Genomic DNA, 25,709 nt, shown 5'->3' with positions numbered 1-25,709 from the left:
CAATTTCAAACTCCAACCTAAACCCCCATACCCCGCTCTCTCTCTCTCTCTCTCTCTACAAAAACCCAGAACACTCACAACAGTCTCTTTCAACTCTCTCAAAGATTTCCCTTTTCTTCATTACCAAGCAAAAACTATTCCTGGAATTCATCCAAAAAAAATCAAAAAACCATAAATCCCCAAATTCGCGATATTCATTCGCACCTCAAAACCCTTCATCATCGTTGGATTATGTCGTCGGCCGCCGCCGATTTTCATTCTCCGATCAGTTCCTCCGTTCAATCATTTAACTCTAACGTTAATCCTAATAGCTCTAAGTTCGATGCAGGTTTTGATTGCAAACCGGGTTCGGGTCGATCAAGGCGAAAGCCGAGGCTCGTGAAGATGAGGAAACAATCGGGTACTCAAAATGTGGACCCGAAGGATTTGAAGTTTAATCGGGTTAACCCGGTTAACAATGCGAGTTTTGTATTTGGTGCTACTAGTAAGTGTGATTCTACTTTGAATACGAATTTGGATAATTTTAGTGCTGTTTATAGTGCTAATAATAGTGGTTTTGCTTCAAACTCGGGAGAAGAAATTGGCAATGAGGGTTTTGTGTTTGGTGCTGGTAAGAATTATTATTCGAATTTGGAGAATTTGGGCTTTGTTTTTGGAGCTAATAATAATATGAGTAGCTTGAAATTTAACTTCAGGAGCAAGAACGTGGATCAAATAAATAAGAATAACTTGGGGTCTAATTCGAATGTGTTGAATGAGGCACCTGCTTGTTGTGAGAGCGATAGTAATATAAAGTCGAGTTTGGAATTTGGGCAGAGGAAGTCTAGTGGCAATGTAGGGAAACCGGAAGTTGATCAGGTCAAGGTCAAGAATCTTGATAATGTCAGTTCTAGTTTTATTGTTAACGAATTTGAGTCGGCTACTGACTCAAAGCTCGAGCAAAGCGAGTCTCATAAAAGTGAGCAATCGGGTAGTTTCCACTTTGGGAAATTTGCTAATGGAAGTACATTGCAATCGGATAAATTGAAAGCTAACTTTGTGTTTGGTGCTACTAGACCTAACTTTGACTTGGGGAATGGAGCGTGTAATAAAGATGGAGCAGACAGGGGGGCAGAATCTCAGGGTCCAAAATCCACTGGCACTTTTGCTTTTGGCAATGGCATCGAAGGAAAAAACAAAGTGAGTGAAAATACAAAGCTTGCTGAAGACGTGGAGGATTTTAATAGTGAGAAAACCCAAAATCACAATGGTTTTTGGAGTGCTCAAAAAAGTAACTTGGGTGCTGATGGGAAGCTCAAGTTTGCTTCAAGTAGTAGGAATGTTGTGGACACTGATTTACCAAAAGCCCCCATATTTAAACTCTCTGATGAGATGAATTCATTGAACATTGGCCATTCAGCACAGGTTAATGGTGCTGAGAAGACCAATAACATGAATGAAAAGTCACGTGTCGACATCCAGAATGTATTTGTGTTCGGACTTAACCAAAAAACATCAAATGTTTCAACTGAAAGCACCGCGCGTAATCCTTGTGATCAGCCCAAAGATTTGAATTTGAAAGATCATGGTAGTAGCTGTGGTGTTGATAAAGCTGATACAACTGATGGCGAACCAAATGCTAAGAAAGCTTGTGCACCCGAAATTGGTGAAAGTTTTGCTAGTTCATTAAAGGAAATCAAGGACAAAAGGATGCCTGGAGAAACGGTGCATACAAATGCTAAATTTGGTCTTTCCAGTGAGCAAGTAAATTCATTTTGCTTCTCAGCAGGAACCTCTGGGAAGGAAAATCAGCCAATAAATTTTAACACTACGACCGGTACCTTGAATGAATTACTGCAGAATAGTCTAAATAGTGACATGGAGAGGGATAAGATCCCCTTTCCATTATTTACACCAGAGGTTTTTGGTTCCCAGCACAAAGTTGACACCACGGAAGCACCTCCTGGCCATCAAGATGAGAAGAAGGAAGAGTTCAGCTTTCCAAGCACACCATTTATACCTGGGACGCCCGTTTCTGATTTTAGTGCATCTAATTCTAATATATCGTTTTCTTTTACTGCTAATTTATTTTCCGGAGTAAATGATAAGTTGGGTTGTGGAACAAGTAGCAGATTGAGGGACAAAAAAGTGAAAAAGAAGAAGTCATTGAGGCAACGAACCTTGGCACAGCAGTTGGCTGGGCAGACTGATTCGTCTAACGAAGGCAGTTCTAAGCACAATAATGAGTCTCCTGGATGTTGTTCACCTATGGATTTTTCACCATATCAGGATACAAATTCTTCAACATCTGCTGAGGATGTGGTTGCTGTCAAAGAAGCACCTGTTTTCAACGAGTCTGAGAAGAAATGTGGAGATGGAAATGAGAAATTTTCTGGGTCTGATTCTGGAAAAGACTCTGATACTCGGAGAGATTCTAGTTCCTATACTTCACCCTTGGCACAAGATGGGTTATCATCCATAAGGCACCAGTATAGGAAGAAATACAAGTTGAAAGTTGATAGTGGTTCAAACAACTTAAATCATAGGAAAGTTGAGTTTTCGTCTGATGCAGTTCAACATTCTTCCTCTGGTCGCAATTGTTCAGTAGACATCCAAAGCAGAGTTAAATCTCATGTGCGGAGCAAAGGGATTCATGTGTCCAAAGCTGATGAAGATCATGGGAAGTTGGGCCTCACTGATACTGATCGGGAATCCTGTGAACAGTGGCGGATCAGGTGCTAATATCTCTGAGGCTCTCAATTGTGAATTGCTATGCATTGACAAGATTTCCTTTGAGCTTTTGCTTTTCACATTTGCTGCAGTAATTTCATCATTCTGGTTGCGTGCTGGCTTTTTCTCGAAGTATCAGATTCTGGCATTAAATAATATGAAATTGTTCTTCATACTTACAAAGATTTTATCTGTGACAGGGGAAACCAAGCTTATAAGGCTGGAAATCTTTTGCAAGCTGAGGATTTCTACACTAAGGGTATCAAATCAGTATCTGCTACAGAAATTCCAGCCTCTTGCCTGGAGCCTCTTGTGTTGTGCTACAGCAACCGAGCTGCCACGCGAATGTCACTTAGAAGGATGAGGGAAGCCATCAGTGATTGTTCATCTGCAGCTGCTTTAGATTCTAACTTTCTTAAAGTAAAACTAAGAGCAGCAAAGTAAGGGCTCTACATCTCGCAACTGATGTCTCTTAGTTCTTGATAACTCTAAGTATTTGAAGAATCTTCGCTATCTAATACTGATAGGAACGTCTTGTAAAATATGGTCATAGTCTTCTAGCTAGACAATTTTACTGTGCGATAACAACAAGTTAGACCACTCTAATTATCTATTGAATCTCTGTATACTAATTTTATGATAAATTATTTTTTGAGTGAAATTATGTGAGAAAGCTGGAATTTTGGTATATGTAGAAAATCTGGAATATGCTCTTTAGTGAGTCCTTGATCAGACATCATTTTCCCTTTGAGAATAATAAATAGTTCTCTTGTATTTGAACTAAAACTGGATGTGTTCTTCCAAATGGGGCAAAGAGATAAGTGGTGAAGAGGTCCAACTATATCCGATGTCTCATAATTCTTGATTTAAAGTTTAAGTATTTGAAGTGAATGATGCGTGTTCTTTTATAAGACCGTTATCTTTTTTTTCTTGTTGAGTGAATTATTTGTTCACGAACTTATATATTTTGACTATCTCTGGATGCCAGTTGTTATCTGGTTCTTGGTGAGGTTGAAGAAGCAATGCAGTATTACAACAATTGCTTGGAATCAAGAATTAATTTGTGCCTGGATAGGAGAATAACAATTGATGCAGCAGATGGCTTGCAAAAGGCACAGGTGACCAATTTTTGCTTTTCCCATGGAGTTGATGCTCTAACCATTTCAAATCCTTAATTATTTCTTTGTATGCGAACTCTTCTGAGTGTTAGTAATTCAAAGTAATGTGAACCAGTACTTCACTATGTGGCCTGAACTTGGCATGACTTCTTGTCATATGCAACTCTACTTTTTCACGTATGAAACACTTCTTAATCAACATGCTAGTCAAACTAGGTTAATCAAATTTGAGTGCAGAATGTATGCAGTATTGCCAATTAATTGATTTAGAATAGTAAGAATAGTCGAGGTGCGCGGCTGCGCGCAAGCTGACACCACAATTATAAAAAAAAAAAGGAAGAAAATAATAATAGTAAGATCTCTGCTTAGGACCTTTGTCCAAAATGCTTGTGGTTCAGTAAGAGATGCTAAAATAATAAGATCGGCAGCTGTTGATGATGAGTTCTATTGGGGCTGTGAAGCATGTGGTGGGTCTATAGATGTAGTTTCAGACATTCAACATTGTTGACAAGGAACTTGATTTCCTTCCTTTGTTTGACAAGAGTGGGTTGCTCTAGTGGTGAGCACCCTCCACTTCCAATCAAGAGGTTGTGAGTTCGAGGCAACCCAAGAGCAAGATGGGGAGTTCTTGGAGGGAGGGGAGCTGAGAGTCTATCGGAAACAGTCTCTCTACTTCAGGGTAGGGGTAAGGTCTGCGTACATACTACCTTCCCCAGACCCCACTAGTGGGATTATACTGGGTTGTTGTTATTGTTGTTGTTTGTAAGATGTCTCTAAGCAGAGGCGGTGCCAGGATTTGAAGGTTAGTGGTTCGGGGTTCTAATACTTTTAAGTTATTGGGTTCTAAATTAATAATTAGTACGTATTTAATGAATTTCATAAGATAAATATAAAGTGTGGACCAAAGCTACTGGGTTCGGCCGAACTGATGGCTAGCTCCGCCCCTGTCTCTAAGCTACACTGATCATTCTATACAAATTTCTGCACAGTATTGTATTTCTTGGCACAAAGTCTGCTAGTGTCACCAGCATTAGCTAGTTGATTAATAAAGCTCTGCCATTAAAATTAGCCAAGACACTAATAATATTCTTTTTTGAGGTGCCCTTCTGAGTGAAGGTAGTAAAGAGATTTTTGATGAGTACACGGCCCTGATTTCATGACACTGAAAGAAATATTACAGTGTGACAGTCATCCAATTTTGATGAACTTTACTAGTTTTTGCTAAATACTTTCGAGCATATTTGTTGGGCAAAATTATCAAGAGGGAAATGCGGAAGTCATGAAGAAATGTTAGGAATAGCTTCTTTTTTTTCCGTTAATCCTCTTTAGGTAAATCTGCTAAATGAAAATTGGCCCTACTTTATAATAACTTCTGGTTCCTTTGGAATTTTCCTACTTTATTTTTTGTTTTATAATTGTGTGAATCAACTGTCCTACTTCTGGTTCTACCGTTTCCATGCGTGAAATCAGAGCATATCTTACATGGTATCCTGGTTTATAAGCTGCACTGGATTTTGATATAATGATATGGTTTGGTGACCGTCATAGTTGCCGTATCAGGATATAACATGTATTGGGATGGCTGGGTGGATCGGATAAAAAAGAAGCATGATCAATTTAAAATACAGAAAATAAATCTGTGATAGTAGAAAACAAAAACACTTCAAAGAATAATGAAAATATATTTAAAGCCTTTGACATAGATTTATCATCCATCTTCAAGATCAATATCAACATCATTACCATGAACCAACCTGGATTTGATGCTACCCCTGTAAGTTCAGGATCGATGAACCTTGCATGTCCTACGAGAATTCTAAGATATATATTGGAACTGTAAGATACGGTTGTCTCTCACACACTGAATAAACAGTGTCATAACATATGTATTGTCAGGGCCTTGGGTTGGAGTTGCATGGTTAGGATATGTATTTTATATTGTTAAATTTGACAACTTCTCCTTCTCCTCAAGGAAGGAAAAGTAAAGAACAATTTGCAAAGCTGATAACCCTGGATTGGGTTCTGACCTCCGTGATAAAAGGAATCCGGAACTAAAATATTGTAAAGTTTGACTCAAGAGACAAAAATAGGTAGAAAAAAGTGTTGAGGACCATATTATGTATAATGCATCTAAAACATGCGCTATACCTTAACGGTCAGTTACCCCGTTAAGATATAGCGCATGTAATATATATGCTATACTCAGTATTTGCAGCCATAATAATTGACTGCACAGCGCATCAATTATATGCGCTATGTATAAACATACCCCCAACCCCACCTTCTTAATGATATACTTGTATCGAGACTAAACTTAAGGGTTGTTTTTGGTTGAACACTGGAACTATCATTTTGTTTTTTGATCTCTAATGCAGTAATATAGTCGAATTGAGTGGCTTGGAAACCTTTTTGTATTGGGCAATTAAAAATGATGACTTTCCCAAAGAACAAATGATGACCTTCTTTCTAAAAAGCAGAGTATTAGCCTAACTTTTTATACTATCGACAAGTATGTCCCCTAGAAGATAAAGTAGACTATGGCATTGAAAACTACATACCTACCTCGATCAATTTACACTTAAATATTTATACTAATTCCTAATACAGATTCTGCCAGAGAGTAAAATAAGTCAAAAATTCACAAATACATGAATATACAAAAATTCACAGAGTTACATGGGTAATTTCCAAGTTAAATTTTTAATTATACTGAAAAGATAACTCATAGACCACATTTTATGTGATTTTCTTGAAATAAAGAACATACCAGAGGATTGGGAGGAGTATGCATAGCGCATATAATTGATGCGCTATGCAGTCAATTATTATGGCTGCAAATACTGAGTATAGCGCATATATTACATGCGTTATATTTTAACGGGGTAATTGGCCGTTAAGGTATAGCACATGTTTTAGATGCATTATACATAATATGGTCCTCAACACTTTTTTTCACCTATTTTTGTCTCTTGAGTCAAAATTTACAATATTTTGGTTCCGGACTCCGATAAAAGTGGCACCGTGAACAAACGAGAAAGGAATGTGCTAAATGGGATTACTGCAATTTATTTGTTTCTTTCTTTCTTTACAATCTTATTTTTATGAACTTCTGGTTTGGTTATTTATTGGTGGCAGAAAGTATCTGAACATATGCATCGGTGTGCTGAATTTTTGCAACAAAGAACTTCAGATGCAGCAAAAAATGCACTTGGAACTATCGATGAGGCCTTGTCTATCAGCTGCTATTCAGAAAAATTACTTGAAATGAAAGGAGAGGCTTTTTGCATGGTTTGTGCTATTATAGATTTCAAATATCTTTTCTTTTTTAACTAGGTAACTTTTGAATCATTCAAACTTATAGCTACTTGGTTCTGAATTATGTGTGTCATTACTTTAATAATCTACAGCTGCAGATGTATAATGAAGTGATTGATCTTTGCGAGAATACTCTTGATATTGCTGAAAAGAATTTTACCTCTGACTTTGCAAACTTGAATGATTTCAATTGCAAAAGCTCCTCTATGAAGTTTTGGAGATGGCGCCTCATGTCCATGTCGTACTTCCATCTTGGAAAGTTTGAGGTGGCTCTTAACTTAATTGAGAAACAAGAGGAAGTGGTTTCTGTTGGGAAAAGGTAAATTCGAACTTCTAGAAGCACTTTCAACTCTCTTCCTCTTCTTGATTTCAGGGATGATATTGAGAAATTTTGCTCCTCTTTTCTGTAGATCTGGAAACATGACCCAGGAATCTTCATCTGCTCTAGCAGCCACTATCCGTGAACTTTTGCGTTGCAAGGTATGCTGATAGTAACCAGAAGTAGATAATAGAAGAAATAGAACAAAGAAGTTAATATTATTGGCAATAGTTTTGTGCAAGAATCTTAAACACAATTACACCAATAAAGTTGTCCGTAAGGAGAGGACAAGGCTCCAAATAAATTACTTTTATTTCTGATAGAACATGCCTAAATAACTAGTACTAATTACATATTTATAGAACCACATAATAAGATAAGATCAGACAACTAAAAACTAGGAATATACTAAACTGCTGGAGCAGTTCCAGGCAGGGTTGACAGTTTCATCAGATGTGCATTTCAAAAACTGCAGCAGTTGTACTTCATCAAGACTATTCAATTCTTTATCCTTTTGCTGATACTTTCTTCTAGAATATGTCTTTCGAATTGGGACTCTATCATATGCCACCTGTTATTTATGTATCTCTCGGGTATTGGGTTGACCAAAATTACTGATCATTATTTCTTCGTCAGTGTATTGTTAGAATTTAACTGGTTCTTACAGTTTGATTCTGTGTGTCAACTAATTGCTTTTCTGAAGAAGTTTATTATTTTCCTCTCCATATACAGAAAGCAGGAAATGAGGCATTTAAATCTGGAAAGTATACGGAAGCAATAGACCATTATAGTGCCGCTATAACCAGCGGCGTTGAGTCGCGTCCTTTTACAGCTATCTGTTTCTGCAATAGAGCTGCTGCTCACCAAGCTCTTGGTCAGATTGTTGATGCCATTGCAGATTGCAGTGTTGCCATTGCTCTTGATAAGAACTACACAAAGGTTTGTTTGCGCAAAGGTGTCTCCACTATTTAAACGCTGATCAACAATAAGGACGATTTATTGTGTCTCCACTATTTAAACACTGATCAACATTAACCGCACAAGAATTTTCCAAAATTTTAGTGTTTTTTCAGCTTATGTTAACATGCCCCTGTCCCTTTGTGGAAAATAACTTTGAAAGGTAAAAATAGTAGTAATACTTGCCAAAGTTGCAGTATCAGTTTAGATTGCATGTCCGCTCAGTTGTAGTTATCATGGATGCTCTACTCTTGATTCAGACACAAATTTAGTGTTGATATTTTATAGGAGGGCTGCTGCTCGAGAGACTAACATAGTTATGCTGTCCATACTGCCACAGTTGTATTAGTTATTTATCCCCGAAATTGGAGTTTTACTAATCTGATTGGTCTTCTGAATTTGGCAGGCAGTTTCAAGGAGGGCTACCTTACATGAAATGATTAGAGACTATGAGCATGCTGTAAATGATCTTGAGAGGCTCATATCCCTTCAGGAGACTCAATCACAAGAAAGGACTCGACAATCTGAGACGCTAGATAAGTCGAATGGAAGCAGTGCTAAAGAAACAAAGCGAACTCGTCGACAGCTTTCGTCAATTCAGGAGAAAACTAAAAGAGGGACTCCATTAGATCTTTATCTTATCTTGTAGGTTCAAATCTCCTAATTACTGTTGAATATCTTCATAAATATGATTTGGTCCACCAAAACACTTTCCAAGTAAATGAATTGGAGGCAGTTCGTAAAAGTGCCGAGGCTTGCCATTCTTTACTTGGTTATTGAATATTTCATCATTTCCAAGTCGAATGTCCTTGTTTCTTCACTGTCCTTGTATTACGTAACACTTCTACTAGAATCATATATTATCCCCTGTTTCTTATACTTGAAATCCTTTAATGTAACTACTTCCTTATTGTTTTTATTTCACCTTTTGAGGTCAAATTTTAGTCAAAATTTTAAGTGTAATCTTGCATTATTCATTACTCTCTCCGCCTCAATTTATGTGGCACCCTTTGACTAGGCACAGAGTTTTAGAAAGAAAGAAGACTTTTGAAACTTGTGGCCTAAAACAAGCCTTGGATATTTGTGTGGCTATAAATTATATTTAAGGGTAAAAGGGTAATTTAAAGTTAAATTATTTCTACCTATAGAAAAGTGACATTCTTTTTGGGACAAGCTAAAAAGGAAAGAATGTCACATAAATTGGGACATAGGGAGTATAATATTTGTGTCTCCACTATATTTTGAATCAAATCCCATAGAGTGGTGTCTGGAAGAAGGAAACATTGTGATAAACATTGACGGGATGATCCTAAAGATGCTATTTCATGAAGGAGCGGGCCTTTGTGACATAGAGAAAATAGATACTACCATCTTTGTATATAGTCTGTGAGAATGCTTGTTCTGCTTTATGTGGTTGGTACAGTACTTCTCTGATATAAAGTGTGCATTAACTTCTTCCATTTGATGTTGTATACTTCACAGTTTTTGAATAAGTTTCCTCTGTTAAAAACTATCACAAGTTGAGAAACCTAGTTCTACATTGACATCTACGAGATTCAAATAGTCAATGTTCTGACTTGAAGATCATCTTGCATCTGCTAGATGATACTCCGGTGTTGTAGTTAGCTGGATCTAGTGTATACCTCTTGTAACCTTTGATCCCTGAACATCTGCGAAATATTCTCTGCATTTTAGATGTTAGTGATCTTGAATTTATCTCTGGCAGGGGAATCAAGTCATCTGATACGGAATCTGACATCAAGAAGGCATATAGGAAAGCAGCCCTCAGACATCATCCTGACAAGGTCCAAGTCTTAAGCTTTTCGAAGTTTAGAGGTTGAGTTAATAGTTGCTAGTGTACTCATTTTCTATTGTTTATGTAGGCGGGTCAAATTTTGGCAAGGAATGATGCTGTGGATGATGGAGGGTTGTGGAAAGAGATCTCTGAGACTGTCCGCACGGATGCTGATAGGCTATTCAAATTGATTGGGGAGGCATATGCTGTTCTCTCAGATTCCGACAAGGTACAGTAGCACGATTAAATTTTCGTTTGTTATGTTTAACAATGATCATATGCTTCTCTGGTGCTCTGTGATTGTAATAGTTTTCTAAAGCTATATCTCATTGAGGCAAATCTGATACCTACATCCGCACCCTTATCGGATACCGCACCTTACTCCCATGTAATGTCGTTTTGAAAATAAATTCCTAGAATAGTACGGTATGATTTTGTTACTTACTAAAAAACAATAGTATGATTTTATTAAGTATGTTGAAAACATTTGTTGCAGAACCAACTAGGAAAAGACCTAATATAGCTCATATTCGTCATTCATCATTCAGAAGAAATATCGTACTACTGTTTTGGTTCAATTTAGAGATGATTGATTATGAAGTATTCTGGACATCATTCTTGGGAAAGCTCTATCTCATTAATATACAATTCCCGTTCCCTTCATTGCCAATGTGGTGTCATTCTTTTATGTGCAAGATTCCATTTTGGTCATTGTGACTTGTCTGATAGCCTGTTTGGCCAAACTTTTTTTTTTTGGCCAAAAATTGAAGTGTTTGGCCAAGCTTTTAGATGGAAAAAAGTGCTTTTGAGGAGAAGCAGAAGCAGTTTTTGAGAGAAGCAGAAAAAAGTAGCTTCTCTCCAAAAGCACTTTTCTGAGAAGCACTTTTGAGAAAAATACACTTAGAAGCAGTTTTCAAAAGCTTGGCCAAACACTAATTACTGTTCAAAAGCGCTTTTCAAATTAATTAGCCAAACACAAACTGCTTCTCACCAAAAGCACTTTTTTGAAAAGTACTTTTGAGAAAAACACTTCTCAAAATAAGCTGATTTAAAAGCGTGGCCAAACAGGCTATGATACTCCCTCCTCTCTTTTGTATGACCTATTCTTGTGCAGTTCAGGAGTTGGAAAAAAAGAACATTTGAATGAATTATACTATGATGAGAATGTTTGAATAATATTTTAATGAATTTGGTAAATATATATTAAAGTAATGGTTGAAGATGTGGAAAAGGAATAAAAATGTCACTTTAGCAGTATTATATAATAAACATTTGTTTTTTCTTGACTTTGCCATGTAAGGAAGGATATCATATTTTGGGGTCAAACGAAAAGGGAAAGTAGGTCAGATAAATTGGGAGAAAGGGTGTATTTTTTTGTTATGTGGGTAAGTAAATTTTGTATTATTTCCATGTTGCAGCGATCAAAGCATGACTTAGAAGAGGAAATGAGGGATGTTCAGAGGGACAGTACGAGAAGCAGTGATTCTTGCAGACCATCTGATTCTTACTCTTCTCCATTTGAGAGGACCAACTGGTCTAGGAGACAGTCTAACTTTTACAGTTCTCCATTTGGAAGAAGCAGTAGCAAGCGCTATGGACAGGAGTATTGGAGAACCTATGGAGAATCACATCCACGATGGTAAAAGATATGTATGCGTATGGTGCTTCTACATATCTCTAGAACTAGAGATGGTGCCTGCAGCCCTGTACAAAGATGAAGCTTTGATTAGTTCGTCTCCTGCTTGTCCAGTGGAGCTGTAAGAGCTGTATATTTATGAGTTTACTTGCGACCAAGACATGTCATTGAAGAAGTTGCTTGTGCAGTCACACATGCAATGTTGCAAGGCACATTGCAGGATGTTCAGTGACTGGTCGAGGAAGATGGAAATGCCTATTTCCTTGAACCCGTAATTTGATATAGTGGAAGCACTCGAGTTTGAGTAGATTCGTTGTGATAGAGGCCTGCAGGTATCTGTGACACGATGTATTAATAATCCTCAAATGGCAATTCAACCGCCATTTCAACTGGTTGATATTGAGAATAAAGTTCAGACCAACTTTGTAGAGCAGCTGCAAAATGTTCAGCCAAAAGAGAGAATTTTAGCGTAAATTTCAGTCACATGCATGCAGCAATTATCTCTCATGTATATTTTTATGTAATTATGCTGCTCATTCTGGTCGATGATTATTTTAGAAAATCGAATGATAGCCTTCTTTTTGTTTTAATCTTTTGGTTGCCTAAGGTCTTAAAGTTATCTTTTACAGGAGTTACTGCTGTCTGATTCTAATCCCTTATGGGAAATGGCAAACAAATTTTGGTTTAACAGTGTTTTATCTGGTTTAACTGTTGGTCCATCTATTCCTGGAATTCTTTCGCTCTATCTTACCAAGTTGCTTTTTCTCAATAAATTGGAAAGAAGATCAATCTAAAGCAGAGAGAACTCGGATGCAATCATTTTTGCAAAATGCAAATGTAGTGTTGGACCAGGGAAATGTAGTCCTCTTTCGGATTGGTAAGTTGTATTTTTTTAATGTGATTTATGTTGGCTAATGACACCTCATTCGTTATATATAATTTTTCCCACCATAATTTTAGCTTTTCTTTTGTAACTCTCGATAAAGAACATAGAATGATTTCTTTTTCAAATAAATAAATAAATAAAAGTAGGTTTCTTCTATAGAGAGGAATGAGTTACCCTTCAATGTAAATTCAATTGATAAAGGACTATTGAGTACACATATGCATTAGCGAATTTCTACATGTATCCATGAAATTGACAATCATTAATTATATTAGAGATTATCATCAGAGGAGAAGCCTTTTTGTTTTCACAAGTCATTCTCTATCGGAGAATTTTAAATGAAAAGTTAGTTTTCTAAAAAGAAAATTTATATGTAACTAACAAGGAAGTCCAAAACGAAAATCGAGAACAAGAAAAACTGGAGCGAATAGAAGAACTGCGACTTATAAATCGCAATGATCAAGGCAACTTATATGTAGCACTTATCAACTTATAAACCGCAATGGTAAATGCAACTATGCACACCAGACTTATAGATCACAATTGGTATACCACATGAAATAAAATGTAATCGTCGAATGCGACTTATAAAAGCGCATTTGAATACTAACTTATAAACGCAATTAGAGAATGCGACTTATAATCGTAATTTACGAATGCGGTTAGCGTTTTATACATAATGTTTTTCAATTGCGATTTATAATCGCAATTGCCAAGTGCGACATCCGCTGGCAATTGCCTTTATACTCATCAATCCCTTGTTAAGTTATAAGAAGGGCAAAAGAGGAAGTGCCATTAGAACCAGAAGACCAAATTACTAGAACCAATACTCAAAATTTTCTCCAATGGAAAATAAGAACACATGCACAGTATAAACTAAAACTAAATATATTCATAAGCCGGTTTAATTTGGTCTTTTCTTGTTTAATACCACTAAGTGAAACCATATACATATTGATTTGATATCTTGCTTACATTTGATTTTTCGATTTTTCTGAACTCCCCTATGTTTGATTTTCCATGAATTTTTGGTGGCTTTCATTTACCAAATCGTAGTCAAAATCTATTATTTAATTGAGCACGACGTAATATGCTAGTCGCTATCCTTAAAAAAACAAGTGAAATTTCTTGCCTAAATCCAAGTAAATGCACAAGTTAAAAATGCCAGAGTATGGAAAAAATATCCCCTATTTTTTATTGTTCATGAGGTTTTGCCTAGACAGAATTCGAACCTTTAACGCTTGCGGATTTACATATTGTCTTGTTGCGTTCTTATCACTGAACCAAAGCTCTGGTGGCAAATGGAAAAACAGTATATATCAAAATAACAAATCATAAAATTGATATTACAAAACGCTGTTTTTACTATCAAGCACTGCATAAGGCTGGCTATTACAAGAGACTGATATCTCAATCCAACCAACTAAAGATATATTACAAACTCAACAATCAGAAGCATATAGTCTCAAAAACCAGATAAAAATAACAAGTACGAGAGGAAACTAAAGGTCATATTAATAACAAACTGACCATTGCAAAGTGAAATTTACACATCTCTAAGCAATGAGGAAAGGCAAAACAGTTAGCATGAAGGAATCATAAGTGAATGTCGCTGAGCCAGAATATGTAGTATCCTTCTCCTTGAATTTCTCTGTCAATCCCTGCATATATACAGGACTTTGTTAGAACCGAGTTACTAAATACTCCTTCCATTTTACTTTATGACACTGTTTGATTGGACATAAAGTTTAAGAAAGAAATGCAGACTTTTGAAACTTAAAACAATAATATACCCAGTGTAATCCCACAAGTGGGGTCTGCGTAGGGTAGTGTGTACGCATACCTTACCCCTACATTGTGAAGGTAGAGAAGTTGTTTCTGATAGACTTTTGAAACTTATGGTCTTAAATATGTTATGACAGTTCAGTGTTTATAAAAGCATGTTCTTAAAGGTAAAATGAAAAGTTTAACGTCAAATTGTTTCCAAATATGAAAATGCGTCATTCATTTTGGAATAGACTAAAAAGGAAAGAATGTCACATAAAATGAAACAGAATGAGTATTATTGTAAAGACACGGCTCAAAGAATGTATTCGATGCCAAAGAAATGTAGCTAACCTTAACAGTGAGGCAGCACCTAAATCAAGCCCATGAAACAAAAGGAGGGACAAAAAAATTAGCAAAACATATAGAAAGCCAGAAAAATTAGATGTTAGAAAAGTGATGAAACCATTTGCATTATTGGGGAAACATACTCAATGAAGTTATCATATTCAATGGCTTTATTCTTTCCACCAGTTTTGTCAAACTTGGAAACCAGCAACTCCAGAACAGGACCATATACAGCATATCCCAAGCTATGTAAGGCCTCTCTTAATTCAGATGAATCAATTTTTCCACTCCTATCTCTGTCAAATCTCTCAAAAATTGCCTACATGCATATAAACGCGTTGAATTTGAAGGAAAAAGAGAGAGAAAGAAATACACAAAGGTGATTATGAGATATTCTACTTCAACTTACCCTCCAGTTTTGAAGACTATAGAAGACTGCAGTGAATTCTTTGGGACCTGTTTCCATACAAAAAGGTCTGATCATCAATAATAATGAAATTGAATACATTATCCAGTCTTACTAATCTTTCAAAAGAATGGCACATGTTGAAACTTGGTCAGCCAGAACAGAATGATACCTCTTGATTAACACTTAAATATTGGAAACTTTTTCTTTTTTGATAAATCTCAAGTACTGGAGACCTTGGAACATAATTATGGGAATTCTGAAACTCCTTCATTGAAGTTATAGAAATTAAGTAATCTGCTTGCTTAAAATTTTCCTACTAAGATTTTATATATATATATATATATATATATATATATATGTGTGTGTGTGTGTGTGTGCACGGACAGTTTTAAAAAAATTTCACACTATTAAGTCAAGATAACTATGGAACTAATACAACAACAATAACTATGTCTCAATCCAAATAAGGTCAGCGACATGAATCTGCACTGATTATGTTTCTCCATTTAACTACATTTCAGGCCGAAAACAAATAATCTAAAAAATTAGGCAAACAATCTGCTACAATAGGCCTTAATTACATTAATAATGTAATACCTTTTTACAATGTCAACGAGTTAAATCCGACCATGATATATGTGCAAGGTGTAAAGGAACTTTGTTTCGAAGGAAAGCCTTGGAGCAATGGTAAAATTGTCTCCGTGTTGACCTATAGGTTACGGGTTCGAGCCGCCACTAATGCTTATTAGGATAGGCTGTCTACATCAATATCCTTTGGGATGGGCCCTTCCCCGACCCTACGTGAATGCGAGATGCTTTGTGCGTTGGGTTGCTTTTTAAAAAAAAGTAACTTTGCTTAATTACAAGTTCACAATAGCATGTGAAATGATTACTGGTTTTCACTAGACATTCTTGGCACCAACTGACACCAAATCTAGGCCAAGTAAAGAAGAGAGCTTTTTATTTAATGGTTGATTTATTATTATCATAATTATATTACATCAGAAAGATATACAGGTATTTATCATTAAAAAGCATGGTTTAACTATGGAAGAAATGTCACTATAGTAAGCAGAAAGCAGTTGAATTCAAGACATTCAGATGGCCAAACAAGGATTGTGGATTAGCAAACAAAGTCTTCTTTTTCAATTCTATAAAATTATACACGCGTTTACATGATCCCACCAATGGCCAGGCTAAGTACTTATAGAAAAAACTAATTTATTATTAAATATGATAATCTTACTACCAATGCTTATCCCAAAGACACGTTCTTTAACTAGTCCATTCCAAAATCAATAAAAACAGAAGATAGTAATATTAAAATAAACACTTTAAAGTTAACAAAAAACTTCAGCAAAGCATTGTACATCCTGCAAGTTCAATTGTACACTAATATAACATTTTCAGCACACAAAAAAATACAACAAAAAAACAAACAATAAACTAGTAAAATACTCTCCTTGTCCCAATTGGTACAAGAAAAATTATTAATTTGATTTATTTTAACAAGATTATTGAGATAACAGATAAATTTTACTAAAATATACACTTCTTCCGACTCAAGAAAAAAGTTAAATTATTTTTAAATATAAAAGTTTAGATTTTTTCAGCACAACTAAAAAATAAAGTAGTATATCACATTGACTAAAGTTCACTTAGAATGTGTAAGGTGAATATAACTTACACTGATCCTCTAAAATATTTAGATTGTCACTGCATAAAACTTTCAAACTCATTTGAAAAAGCCACTAGCAAAGAAGAAAAAATGTACCAATTTTCCTGAGATTGGTATTTGTGAAGAGGTACATAAGAAGATGAACAGTTCTCAATCCAAAGCTCTGATTATACGAAGACAACGCCTTTTGCAGCTCCTTATCATCAATAAACCCACTACCATCCTGATCAGCCATTTGGAAACATGATATCACATTCGGGTCGGTTCCGGGCGGGAAAATAGATGGCGTTAGCGACGCAAACGGGTCGTTTGACCCGTAAGGACCGACCGAGTGTGGTGGTGGAGCTGGGTAACCGCTGTAAGGGGCGGAGGACGGTGGAGTATTATTTTTTGGAGGTTTATTTGGGTCGCCGTAGGGAGAGTGGCCTTGTGGTGGAGCACCGTAGGGTGGAGCTGAAGATGGCGGTGTACCGCCGTATGTAGCGGAGGAGTACGGCTGAGACGGTGGTGGTTGTTGGCCATAACCGTAGCCGGAGGGGTTGTGAGGATAACCGGACATTTTTTGATCAAATTTGTGAAGCGAATATTTTTGGAAAAAAATGGCGGAGTTCGATTTATATACTCGAGAAATAGAGAATATAGGCCCTAAAATTGGATATTATTACTAAATTACCATTACAATATTTGTTCTGAGTCTTTGTTAAAAAGGGACGAGGGGTATGTTGTAAATTTCTGCAACCTGAGTGGTATAAATATAACACTTTAATTAAATGAAGTACGGATCATATCGTGGGGTTACGCGGTTGATTACGCGCCAACTTGATGAAACGGACACATGCAAAGATGTACTACTCAAGTCAACTTTAACATTTGAGTTTTTTTTAAAAGTATTTTATATATCATATTCAACAACAACAATTGAGTCGATTTTCACAAGCGTGATGGGAGATAAATAGGATATACATAGTCACATAGAGACTATTTTCGATAAAACTTCCGCTTAAAGAAAAGATGAATTAATATTATTCAAATACTCCGTTATAAATATCCTTAAATATTAAGGACGTTATATTTTTAACATTTACAATGTACATACAAAGTTAAGGACATGATATCCTAAAGTTTAGCAACGGAAGGTGCAAATACAAGACACTTTGTCATTAATATTTACACAGCATTCATGAAGTTAAGGACACCATGTCATTAATATTTACACAACACTCATAAAGTTAAGTACATTATGTCCTTAACATTTATACTGCACACATGAAGTTAAGGACGCCATGTCCTTAACATTTACATTGCACATATGAAATTAAGGACATGTTGTCCTAAAGTGTAACAACGGAAAGTGCAAATACATGACACTTTATCCTTAATATTTACACAGCATTCATGAAGTTAAGGACACCATGTCCTTAACATATATGCAGCATCCATGTCTAGTACATGGGTATTTTCATTTCGGTGGGTAAAAATTATTAAACACTGGCTAAAAAGTAAATACATTTTAAACAGTGTGTAACAAGTAAAGACATCTCTAATTAGTGGCTAACTGTGCACTTTCCTCTCTTTCGGTTAACACTGTGCCGCTATCTTCCTCTTCTTCATCTTTTTCCGAAGCAAAATCCTCTCTTCGGAGTCACAATGGCAAGGGTGGCTCCATAAAAATAGTGGCCTAAAATCAAATTTTAATAAGATGTCTTATACTTTTTTATTAGTACATATACATACATATATGTAAAAAAAAAAAAAAAAAAAAAACTTGCCATCTTTTTCATACTTGTTGTTTATAGTATATATTCTTAAATGACATAAAGCCTTTAGCTTCACATAGTAATATTATTATTTATATTAAAAAGAGTAATTTAAATAGATGAGATGTTAGACATGTATTTGCAATATGGTTACCTTTTGATATTGTTGTAAAAAATATATTTTCTAATATGAAGATTTAAGTAGTTTAATTCAGAGTTTTAAATTTTTTTTACTGTTAAAGAGTAGACATCTTTCTTTCCTTTTTACATTTTTTTGTACTATTTTATTTTTTCTACAAATATTAATATTGTCTAATTTAAAATAAAACTATAAATCCGTTATTAAAATTTCTGGGGACTTAAATCGAGGCTTTAATAGTCTCCTAATAGAGCCATTTGCTCTCAATCAAAATTTACAGAGTTTCAATTAAGATAAGACAACAATGGCAAGAACATTAAAGGCGGTGAGTGCGTCATTTAGTTACCAAGCATGAATGAAACTAGTTGAATAGTACGTTCATGGTGGGGAGTAGTCTGTAAATAATTGTTAATCATCAATAAGGGGCGACTCAACAGAGGTGGCCTAAAACCAATATATATATATATATTAAAAAGACATGTAAAATCAATATAATATTGAGTCACAAAAAAAAAAACTACATGACTATGATCTAGTGGTAAGAGCGCAACTCATGATGTATGGGTTAGGCGCACATCATATGGTATTAAATTCTCTCCTTTAAGTAAAAATGGTAAAAGGGTGAGCCCATTATCCATTATATTTTGAACCTTGTGACATTTGTCTTGTGAAATTCTTAGTTAAAAAAGACGAGACACAAAATAACCTGTTTCATGGTGTGTGGATCAATCAAATGTGACAAAAAAGAATAGTTAATCTAGAGAATTTGAGTTAAAATTAGAAAGTAAAATCATGTGAAACATGAAAAAGACTATACTACATAAAGAAAGAAATATACAATCGATGAAAAGGTAAATATATTATTTAATTTAGCGAGATTTTTTTTTATCCTATTAACTCACTCAATTCTACCTCTATCAAATTTTAAAAATTATTAAAATTTTAAAATCTTTTATTAGATATTATATAAATATAAATTATAAAGTATATACTATATTACTCCATCCCTTTCAATTTATATAAACCTATTTCCTTTTTAGTCCGTGCCAAAAAAATGATCCCTTTCTATATTTGAAAATAATTTATATTTATATAATGATTTATAGCTACACAAAATAAATGTGTATTATTTTATACCACAAGTTCAAAAGTTTTTTTTTTATATTTTTAAAATTCGTGCTCAATTAAATAAATTCACATAAATTGAAAGGGAGGGAGTATATAATAATATAAGTAGTGCTTCATGTTTGTGGGGCCTTAAATAAATGTTTGGCCCTTTCCTTGCCTTAAATAAATATAGTAGGCCTAAGGCAAGTGAAGCTTACCCTAGAGCCGCCCTTGCACAATGGGGAAGAAGAGAAAACACACTGAAACAGAGGCTTTGGCCAACGGAAACAAAGAAGAAACTGCAATAGAAAGGCCAAAGAGAACTCTTTTAGGTTTTAAAGATGGTTCAACTGAAGAAGAAAATAAAGAAACTTCAGTGGTTACTTTTAGAAATAAAGAGAAAGTCTTGGTCACTTGTTCTCGTCGTATTAGCTTCAGGTTTGTATTCCTTTTTGCTCTTTAGTCAAAAGGGGTTGTAGTAAATGATAAAAAGATTGATTTTTTTGTTTGTTTTGGTGATTGGGGTTGTTGTAAATGGTAAAAAAATTGATTTTTTGTTTGTTTTGGTGATTGGGTTGTTGTAAATGATAAAAAGATTGATTCTTTTTTGGTTGTATTGATTTGGATATTTTCAGGTATAGACATTTAATGTTGAATTTGGTGTCACTTTTGCCACACTGTAAGAAAGATAACAAAGTGGAGTCTAAAGATGCTAAAGGTGCAACCTTGAATGAGCTTGTTGAGTTGAAGAGCTGTTCCTCTTGTTTGTTCTTTGAGGTAATTTTTGTTGTTGTTGTTTATGTTGTTTCAGTTGTCTTGTGAAAATTTGTATCTTGTTAGTTGCTTTGGTGATAATTGGGCTTGATAAAAAGAATGAGGGTTTGAAGTATTAGTATCAAATTATCTAGTATTAGTATCTAATTTTCCTAGAAGTTACTTATTCAACGCTGCATAAAAACTATTTTTCTGATTTGATCTCGAGTATAACTATTTAATCGGTGCCTTCTACCCCCCCAAGACATAAAAAATATTATAAGTTACAATATCTATCATTTAAATTAGTTGCTCGATTTCAATGAACTATTTAAAACCCTGTTATATATGGATGTGAAACAAAGTTTGATGAACATTGATAACCTAGAAATCCCCTGTGAATATATATGCCCTTGCCAAAGGAGAGCTATTTTTATTTTCAAAGTATATGAATAAACATCCAGGTACTTCATAGGAAAACTACCATTTTTTATCCTCTTAGCTACAAATAGACTGAACACGGTAGTAGGAGTGACATCTCTCAAAAATCGACTTGAAGGTGGTCATACTTATCTTACAATATAAGTGTACTACCTGCGATATCGAAAACCATGAGAGATAAAGCAGAACCGCTCAGACTTTGCATCACGATGTCGCAACATCTTTCGATGACAAATCACTTGGGGACACGAAGAAAATGAACACACATGTTTTTACTTGTCTGTCCATCCTTTAGTCAAATCCTGATATCTCTTGTTTAGAGGAAGATATACTGGGTAAGATAGACTGTGGGCTATTCCAGGTCAAGCTTACCAACTATCTACATCTGTTGGATTAGTCATATTTATCCTGTAGATGTCTATCGTTCTAGACGTCCCTAGACAAAATTAAAGTTGTAACAATAAAATGCATGGGCATTCAAAGATGGACACCCATGTGTCCGAGGAGCATTTTAAGCTCATTACCAGTTGGACATTAATTGTAAAAGATTATAATCTTCCACTGGAAACCGAATGTTCCCTTTCCTGTTTGCCTTCTCTACCCTCGTGAGATCATCCCCAAATTGCACCAAATCAGCCATGCCATGGCTCAGATTGATGGTCAAATCCCCAGCTTCTTAGTGGCCTTATCTTTTGGAATATATAACCTGGGGAAGAATAAAATCAAGCAAGTACATTTTCCCAGGTAGGAGGAGTACAGCCTCTGGAAATTAGCTCATGACTGATAGTGGAGGCTGTTTGAGTTGTTGCAGAAATAAGCAAACAGAGACTTGAGGACTATTTGTTCTAGAGGATATACTTTATATGAGGTTTCTGAAGTTCCCCTTTAACTTTTTTGGCTTGCTTACAGTGAGCCGAAATTCTGTTGAATAACATATTCGGTTTTTGTGTATTTGAAAGATACGGTTTCATCATTTCTGTGTTTCAATCATTATGCTATGTTTGCTTCTTATATATTTATATGCTTTTATTTTATTACTTTCAGTGCCGGAAGGGAAAAGATCTCTATCTATGGATGGCGAAATGCCCCAATGGTCCATCTGTGAAGTTCTTAGTCAATGCAGGTATTGAAATAGATGGTTTCATCAATCATGTTCATTTGTAATTGGAATGCGATTGCAATTGTATGTCAACTGAACATAAAACTTGTCCTCTCACTCCTCCTTATCAGAGAAAAAAACGTTTCCTCTCACTCCTGGTTTTCTCTTGAATGAGGAAAGGTCCAAATTATTCTACTTTTTTCATTTTGCTTTTGAAGTGCACACAATGGAAGAATTAAAGCTTACTGGAAATCACTTGAAGGGTTCACGTCCTATTCTGACTTTCTCTAGCAATTTCAATAAAGAACCTCACTGGAAGCTTTTGAAAGAAATGTTCATGCAGGTAATCTGACTTCTTTCAGACATTGATCTTTGTAGTACTTCTTAGCTAAAATAGTGCAGTCCATTGTTTCATACAACATTTTCGCCTTTTTGCCTGTTATGTTTTAGCTAAACTTTTAAGCAATTCTATACTGGAAGGAGTTTGAAGCAAAAACCTGTTTACTTGATGATAGTTGTTTGGTCTGTTGAAGATGCTATTTTTGTTGATACATTTTGGCTTTGTGGTCCTATACAAGCACTTCTTCTGTTTTCTGGTCCTTCTTTTACTTCGTTGAAGTTTGTTGCCTGCAGTGACTCTTCAATGGGTTTTTCTGCTATTCAAAGTAATTGGTGGTTAAAGCATTTTCTTGAAAATTCAAACTTTTGAACGTGATTTCATTAGAGGTTGAAGGTTCAAATACAATTGGTTATTTGTTTGAGTTGCGTTTCATTGTCCAGATATTTTATGTAAATCCTCTTAAAGTTGTTAGCTCTGTAGTGACATGATTTCTTGATTTACTGTGATGACATTCTTATGCGCTTTTCTCTTCTGTTTCATCAGATTTTTGGAACCCCAAAGGATCACCGGAAATCTAAACCTTTCTATGATCATGTATTTGTGTTCTCAATTCTAGATGACCACATATGGTTCCGTAATTACCAGGTTTGTTGCTATTCGTACCACGGTAAAATGTGTTTCTAGTGGAGTGTTGTGAATGTTGCTCTTTTTTGAAGAAATTTGTTATTTGTGTGGCTTATCCTTGCCCGTAGCAAAGTGTGCTTCAAGTAGTTTATTTTGGTCCCCTGGAGGGAAATTTCTTAGGGCTGCCCATAGGTTGTGCAAGGCCTCATTCTTCCGAGTTTCGACCTAGTGCAAAAACTGTGCACATGTTCCTCTCTTTCACCAAAATCATGTAGTATAAGTAACCTCAAAGTAAAAAACAGAGGAAAATTCAATGACATATTTTGTAGTCCAAAGGAAATACTCGGTCAGTATTCGGGGTTGAGATCATCTAATATTACTAGTCTTGAAATCCATGGATGGGTAAGTTTTCTGCCATTTGATGCATACTACCACTTCACATGTGTGCTGTGGAAGTGGGAGTCCATGGTCTCCCCTCGAATCAAATGCTGAATTATCGGATTTAATCTATTTCTTTAGCTGTATTGGCGAAAAAGATGTCTAATATCATTCACCTCAAAGAGTTCTGTTGTTTCTTTTTTGATTTGTAGTAGAAAGGGTTTATATCTATACCAAGTATTCTAACCCTTTTTCACATCATTCCTTGACGTTCTGGAGCAGATATCATGTCCTCATACTGGAACACAGAAAATCGACCGTGGAGACCTGGAAAAGATGACACTTGTTGAGGTTTGTAATCAAACTATCACTAGCCCAAATGATAAGAAACAGTCATGTCTGATATTGAAGTTTTGTGCCTTGTGTGTAGGTTGGCCCAAGGTTTTGCTTGAACCCGATTAAAATATTTGCTGGTAGCTTTGGTGGCCCTACGCTTTATGAGAACCCATTTTACGTTGCACCAAATCAGGTAAGATTCATCCCTTGCTCCTCGTTCTCTTGCTCGCCCAGCTGCTGTGTATGTTATGAGCAAAGAGCACATGGTTGATTTGTTCGTTTTGTATTGTGGAGAACTGACTTCTTTAGTACAGTTACTAATGTTTTTATCTCTTCACGTTGCTCCAGATCCGATCACTAGAGAAAAAACAGAAGGCTGGCAAATATGCAAAGAAAGTCAAAGCGAAGACCAGGAGAAAAATGCATCAGTTGTCTAATCCGCTGGAGGTGGATGAATTTGCAGATATGTGGAAGGAGTGATAAATCGTTGACGTACACGTGGGGACTCCAGGAGTTTGAATGCCAATGTGCCCCGTGAATTTTGTATTGCTAGAAATGTCATCCCTTTTGAACATTTAAAGTATACTATCTCCTGATTTCCAGCCTAGTTAGATTGAATGCTATGCAAAATTGTTGTAATGGCAGTGTAGGAGTGCCCCTTCTTTTATGATGCAAAGAGGGGCTATATGTCTTTGCTGCTATATATCAAGTATCTGGTATTGTACTGTTTCACAGTGTTTTAGCCTAGTGTTAAGTGATGTATGAGTTAGTCGCATGTCGGAGATTTGAACCTTGCTACGGACAAAAGCCTGATATTTAAGTGGAGATACTCGAGATCCATCCCCCAAAAAGTAAGAGGAAAAAAAGAAGAGTTTATGTTATATGCACCAGTCTGTACGAAACCTTTACATGGTTAGTGCATGTATAAGTTAAATCCATGAAAGAAAAAATAGCTTTAGCTTCCAATTTCCATATTTAGCAAGCTACTACAGGTTGATTGTTTAACTCATTTATCTTTAGTTATATATCTCTTCTATGCTATGATGGGGTCTTGAACATTTTTGAATAAAACTAGTTCTCTTCTAAAGTTTAAATAAAATAAAATGTAGAAATAGCTCATTTATCTACAGTTATCTCTTTTTTGATTTGTTTGGTAAATTTTGCTTTAACATATTTGCTTTGATTGATAATGTAGCACTTTTTATACCTTTTCCCTATTACATGTCGTTACTTTAATTTTATAGCAATTTCTATTTATATATATATATATATATATATATATATTGTTTAAACAAAATGGTACTTAATGTCGAAGTTTCTATTGCTTGATTTATCAAGCTAACTTCAAACTTAAAATATACACATTTGTTTGATATACTATATAAGTTGTCGCATGAAATAATTCTTTAATTGTATGCACTAATTTGCTTTTGAAAATCTTGTGTTTAAACTTACACTAAAGTGTTTTTTGATTAAAATTTTAATAAATGAAAGTATTTTTAATATTTTATAAATAACCGCTATTTAACATTAAACACACTCATATGAGACATACTATATACGAAACAGAAACATATCTCCATTATTTGACAGATTTCTCATGCTTTTTACTAAGGTTTTACTAGTAAAATTTAAAATTCTATGATAATGAAGGTACAATATCTCCATGGTTAGATACCTCCATCATTGGACCATATATAAACTATAAAGAGCTAGAACTTTTACACCTTTAGTTAATTTGACAACCTAATGTTTAATAATTTGTGTAATAAAATCTCTTTTTTTTCTTCTTCAAATGATG

General features: G+C 35.2%; 3 protein-coding genes across 3 annotated transcripts; 2 read left to right on the top strand and 1 right to left on the bottom strand.

Annotated features, from left to right (window-relative positions):
- LOC104103266 (uncharacterized) lies at window positions 1-12,557 on the top strand. Its single transcript, XM_070199480.1, has 11 exons — window positions 1-2,714; window positions 2,910-3,149; window positions 3,698-3,827; window positions 6,963-7,115; window positions 7,235-7,461; window positions 7,553-7,622; window positions 8,194-8,400; window positions 8,825-9,063; window positions 10,145-10,223; window positions 10,302-10,442; window positions 11,632-12,557. Exons 1-11 carry the CDS (start codon window positions 232-234, stop codon window positions 11,854-11,856), a joined length of 4,194 nt encoding a protein of 1,397 aa, XP_070055581.1. The 5' UTR covers window positions 1-231; the 3' UTR covers window positions 11,857-12,557.
- Window positions 12,558-14,052: 1,495 nt separating this feature from the next.
- LOC104103267 (calcium-binding protein CBP-like) lies at window positions 14,053-17,532 on the bottom strand. Its single transcript, XM_009611156.4, has 5 exons — window positions 17,031-17,532; window positions 15,257-15,303; window positions 14,991-15,166; window positions 14,854-14,872; window positions 14,053-14,396 (listed from the first exon to the last, which is right to left on the bottom strand). The coding sequence occupies exons 1-5, from the start codon at window positions 17,491-17,493 to the stop codon at window positions 14,292-14,294; spliced, it is 810 nt and encodes a 269-aa protein (XP_009609451.1). The 5' UTR covers window positions 17,494-17,532; the 3' UTR covers window positions 14,053-14,291.
- Window positions 17,533-20,138: 2,606 nt separating this feature from the next.
- LOC104103268 (ribosome biogenesis protein BRX1 homolog 2-like) lies at window positions 20,139-24,874 on the top strand. Its single transcript, XM_009611157.4, has 8 exons — window positions 20,139-20,375; window positions 20,573-20,714; window positions 22,176-22,254; window positions 22,449-22,573; window positions 23,114-23,215; window positions 23,855-23,923; window positions 24,003-24,101; window positions 24,257-24,874. Exons 1-8 carry the CDS (start codon window positions 20,176-20,178, stop codon window positions 24,386-24,388), a joined length of 948 nt encoding a protein of 315 aa, XP_009609452.1. The 5' UTR covers window positions 20,139-20,175; the 3' UTR covers window positions 24,389-24,874.
- The last annotated feature ends 835 nt before the right edge of the window (window positions 24,875-25,709 follow it).

The sequence above is a fragment of the Nicotiana tomentosiformis genome, chromosome 4 (assembly GCF_000390325.3).
Source record: "Nicotiana tomentosiformis chromosome 4, ASM39032v3, whole genome shotgun sequence".
NCBI lineage: Eukaryota > Viridiplantae > Streptophyta > Magnoliopsida > Solanales > Solanaceae > Nicotiana > Nicotiana tomentosiformis.
This window is presented reverse-complemented; position numbering and strand designations above follow the sequence as displayed.

Coding starts and splice junctions, on each gene's coding strand:
- LOC104103266 (XM_070199480.1), top strand. CDS start 232: ATGTCGTCGGCCGCCGCCGATTTTCATTCTCCGATCAGTTCCTCCGTT. Junction 2,715..2,909: donor TGTGAACAGTGGCGGATCAG/GTGCTAATATCT, acceptor TATCTGTGACAG/GGGAAACCAAGCTTATAAGG. Junction 7,116..7,234: donor AAGGAGAGGCTTTTTGCATG/GTTTGTGCTATT, acceptor AATAATCTACAG/CTGCAGATGTATAATGAAGT.
- LOC104103267 (XM_009611156.4), bottom strand. CDS start 17,493: ATGTCCGGTTATCCTCACAACCCCTCCGGCTACGGTTATGGCCAACAA. Junction 15,304..17,030: donor TACCAATCTCAGGAAAATTG/GTACATTTTTTC, acceptor GTATGGAAACAG/GTCCCAAAGAATTCACTGCA. Junction 15,167..15,256: donor ATAGTCTTCAAAACTGGAGG/GTAAGTTGAAGT, acceptor ATATGCATGTAG/GCAATTTTTGAGAGATTTGA.
- LOC104103268 (XM_009611157.4), top strand. CDS start 20,176: ATGGGGAAGAAGAGAAAACACACTGAAACAGAGGCTTTGGCCAACGGA. Junction 22,255..22,448: donor GAAGTTCTTAGTCAATGCAG/GTATTGAAATAG, acceptor TTGCTTTTGAAG/TGCACACAATGGAAGAATTA. Junction 23,216..23,854: donor TATGGTTCCGTAATTACCAG/GTTTGTTGCTAT, acceptor GTTCTGGAGCAG/ATATCATGTCCTCATACTGG.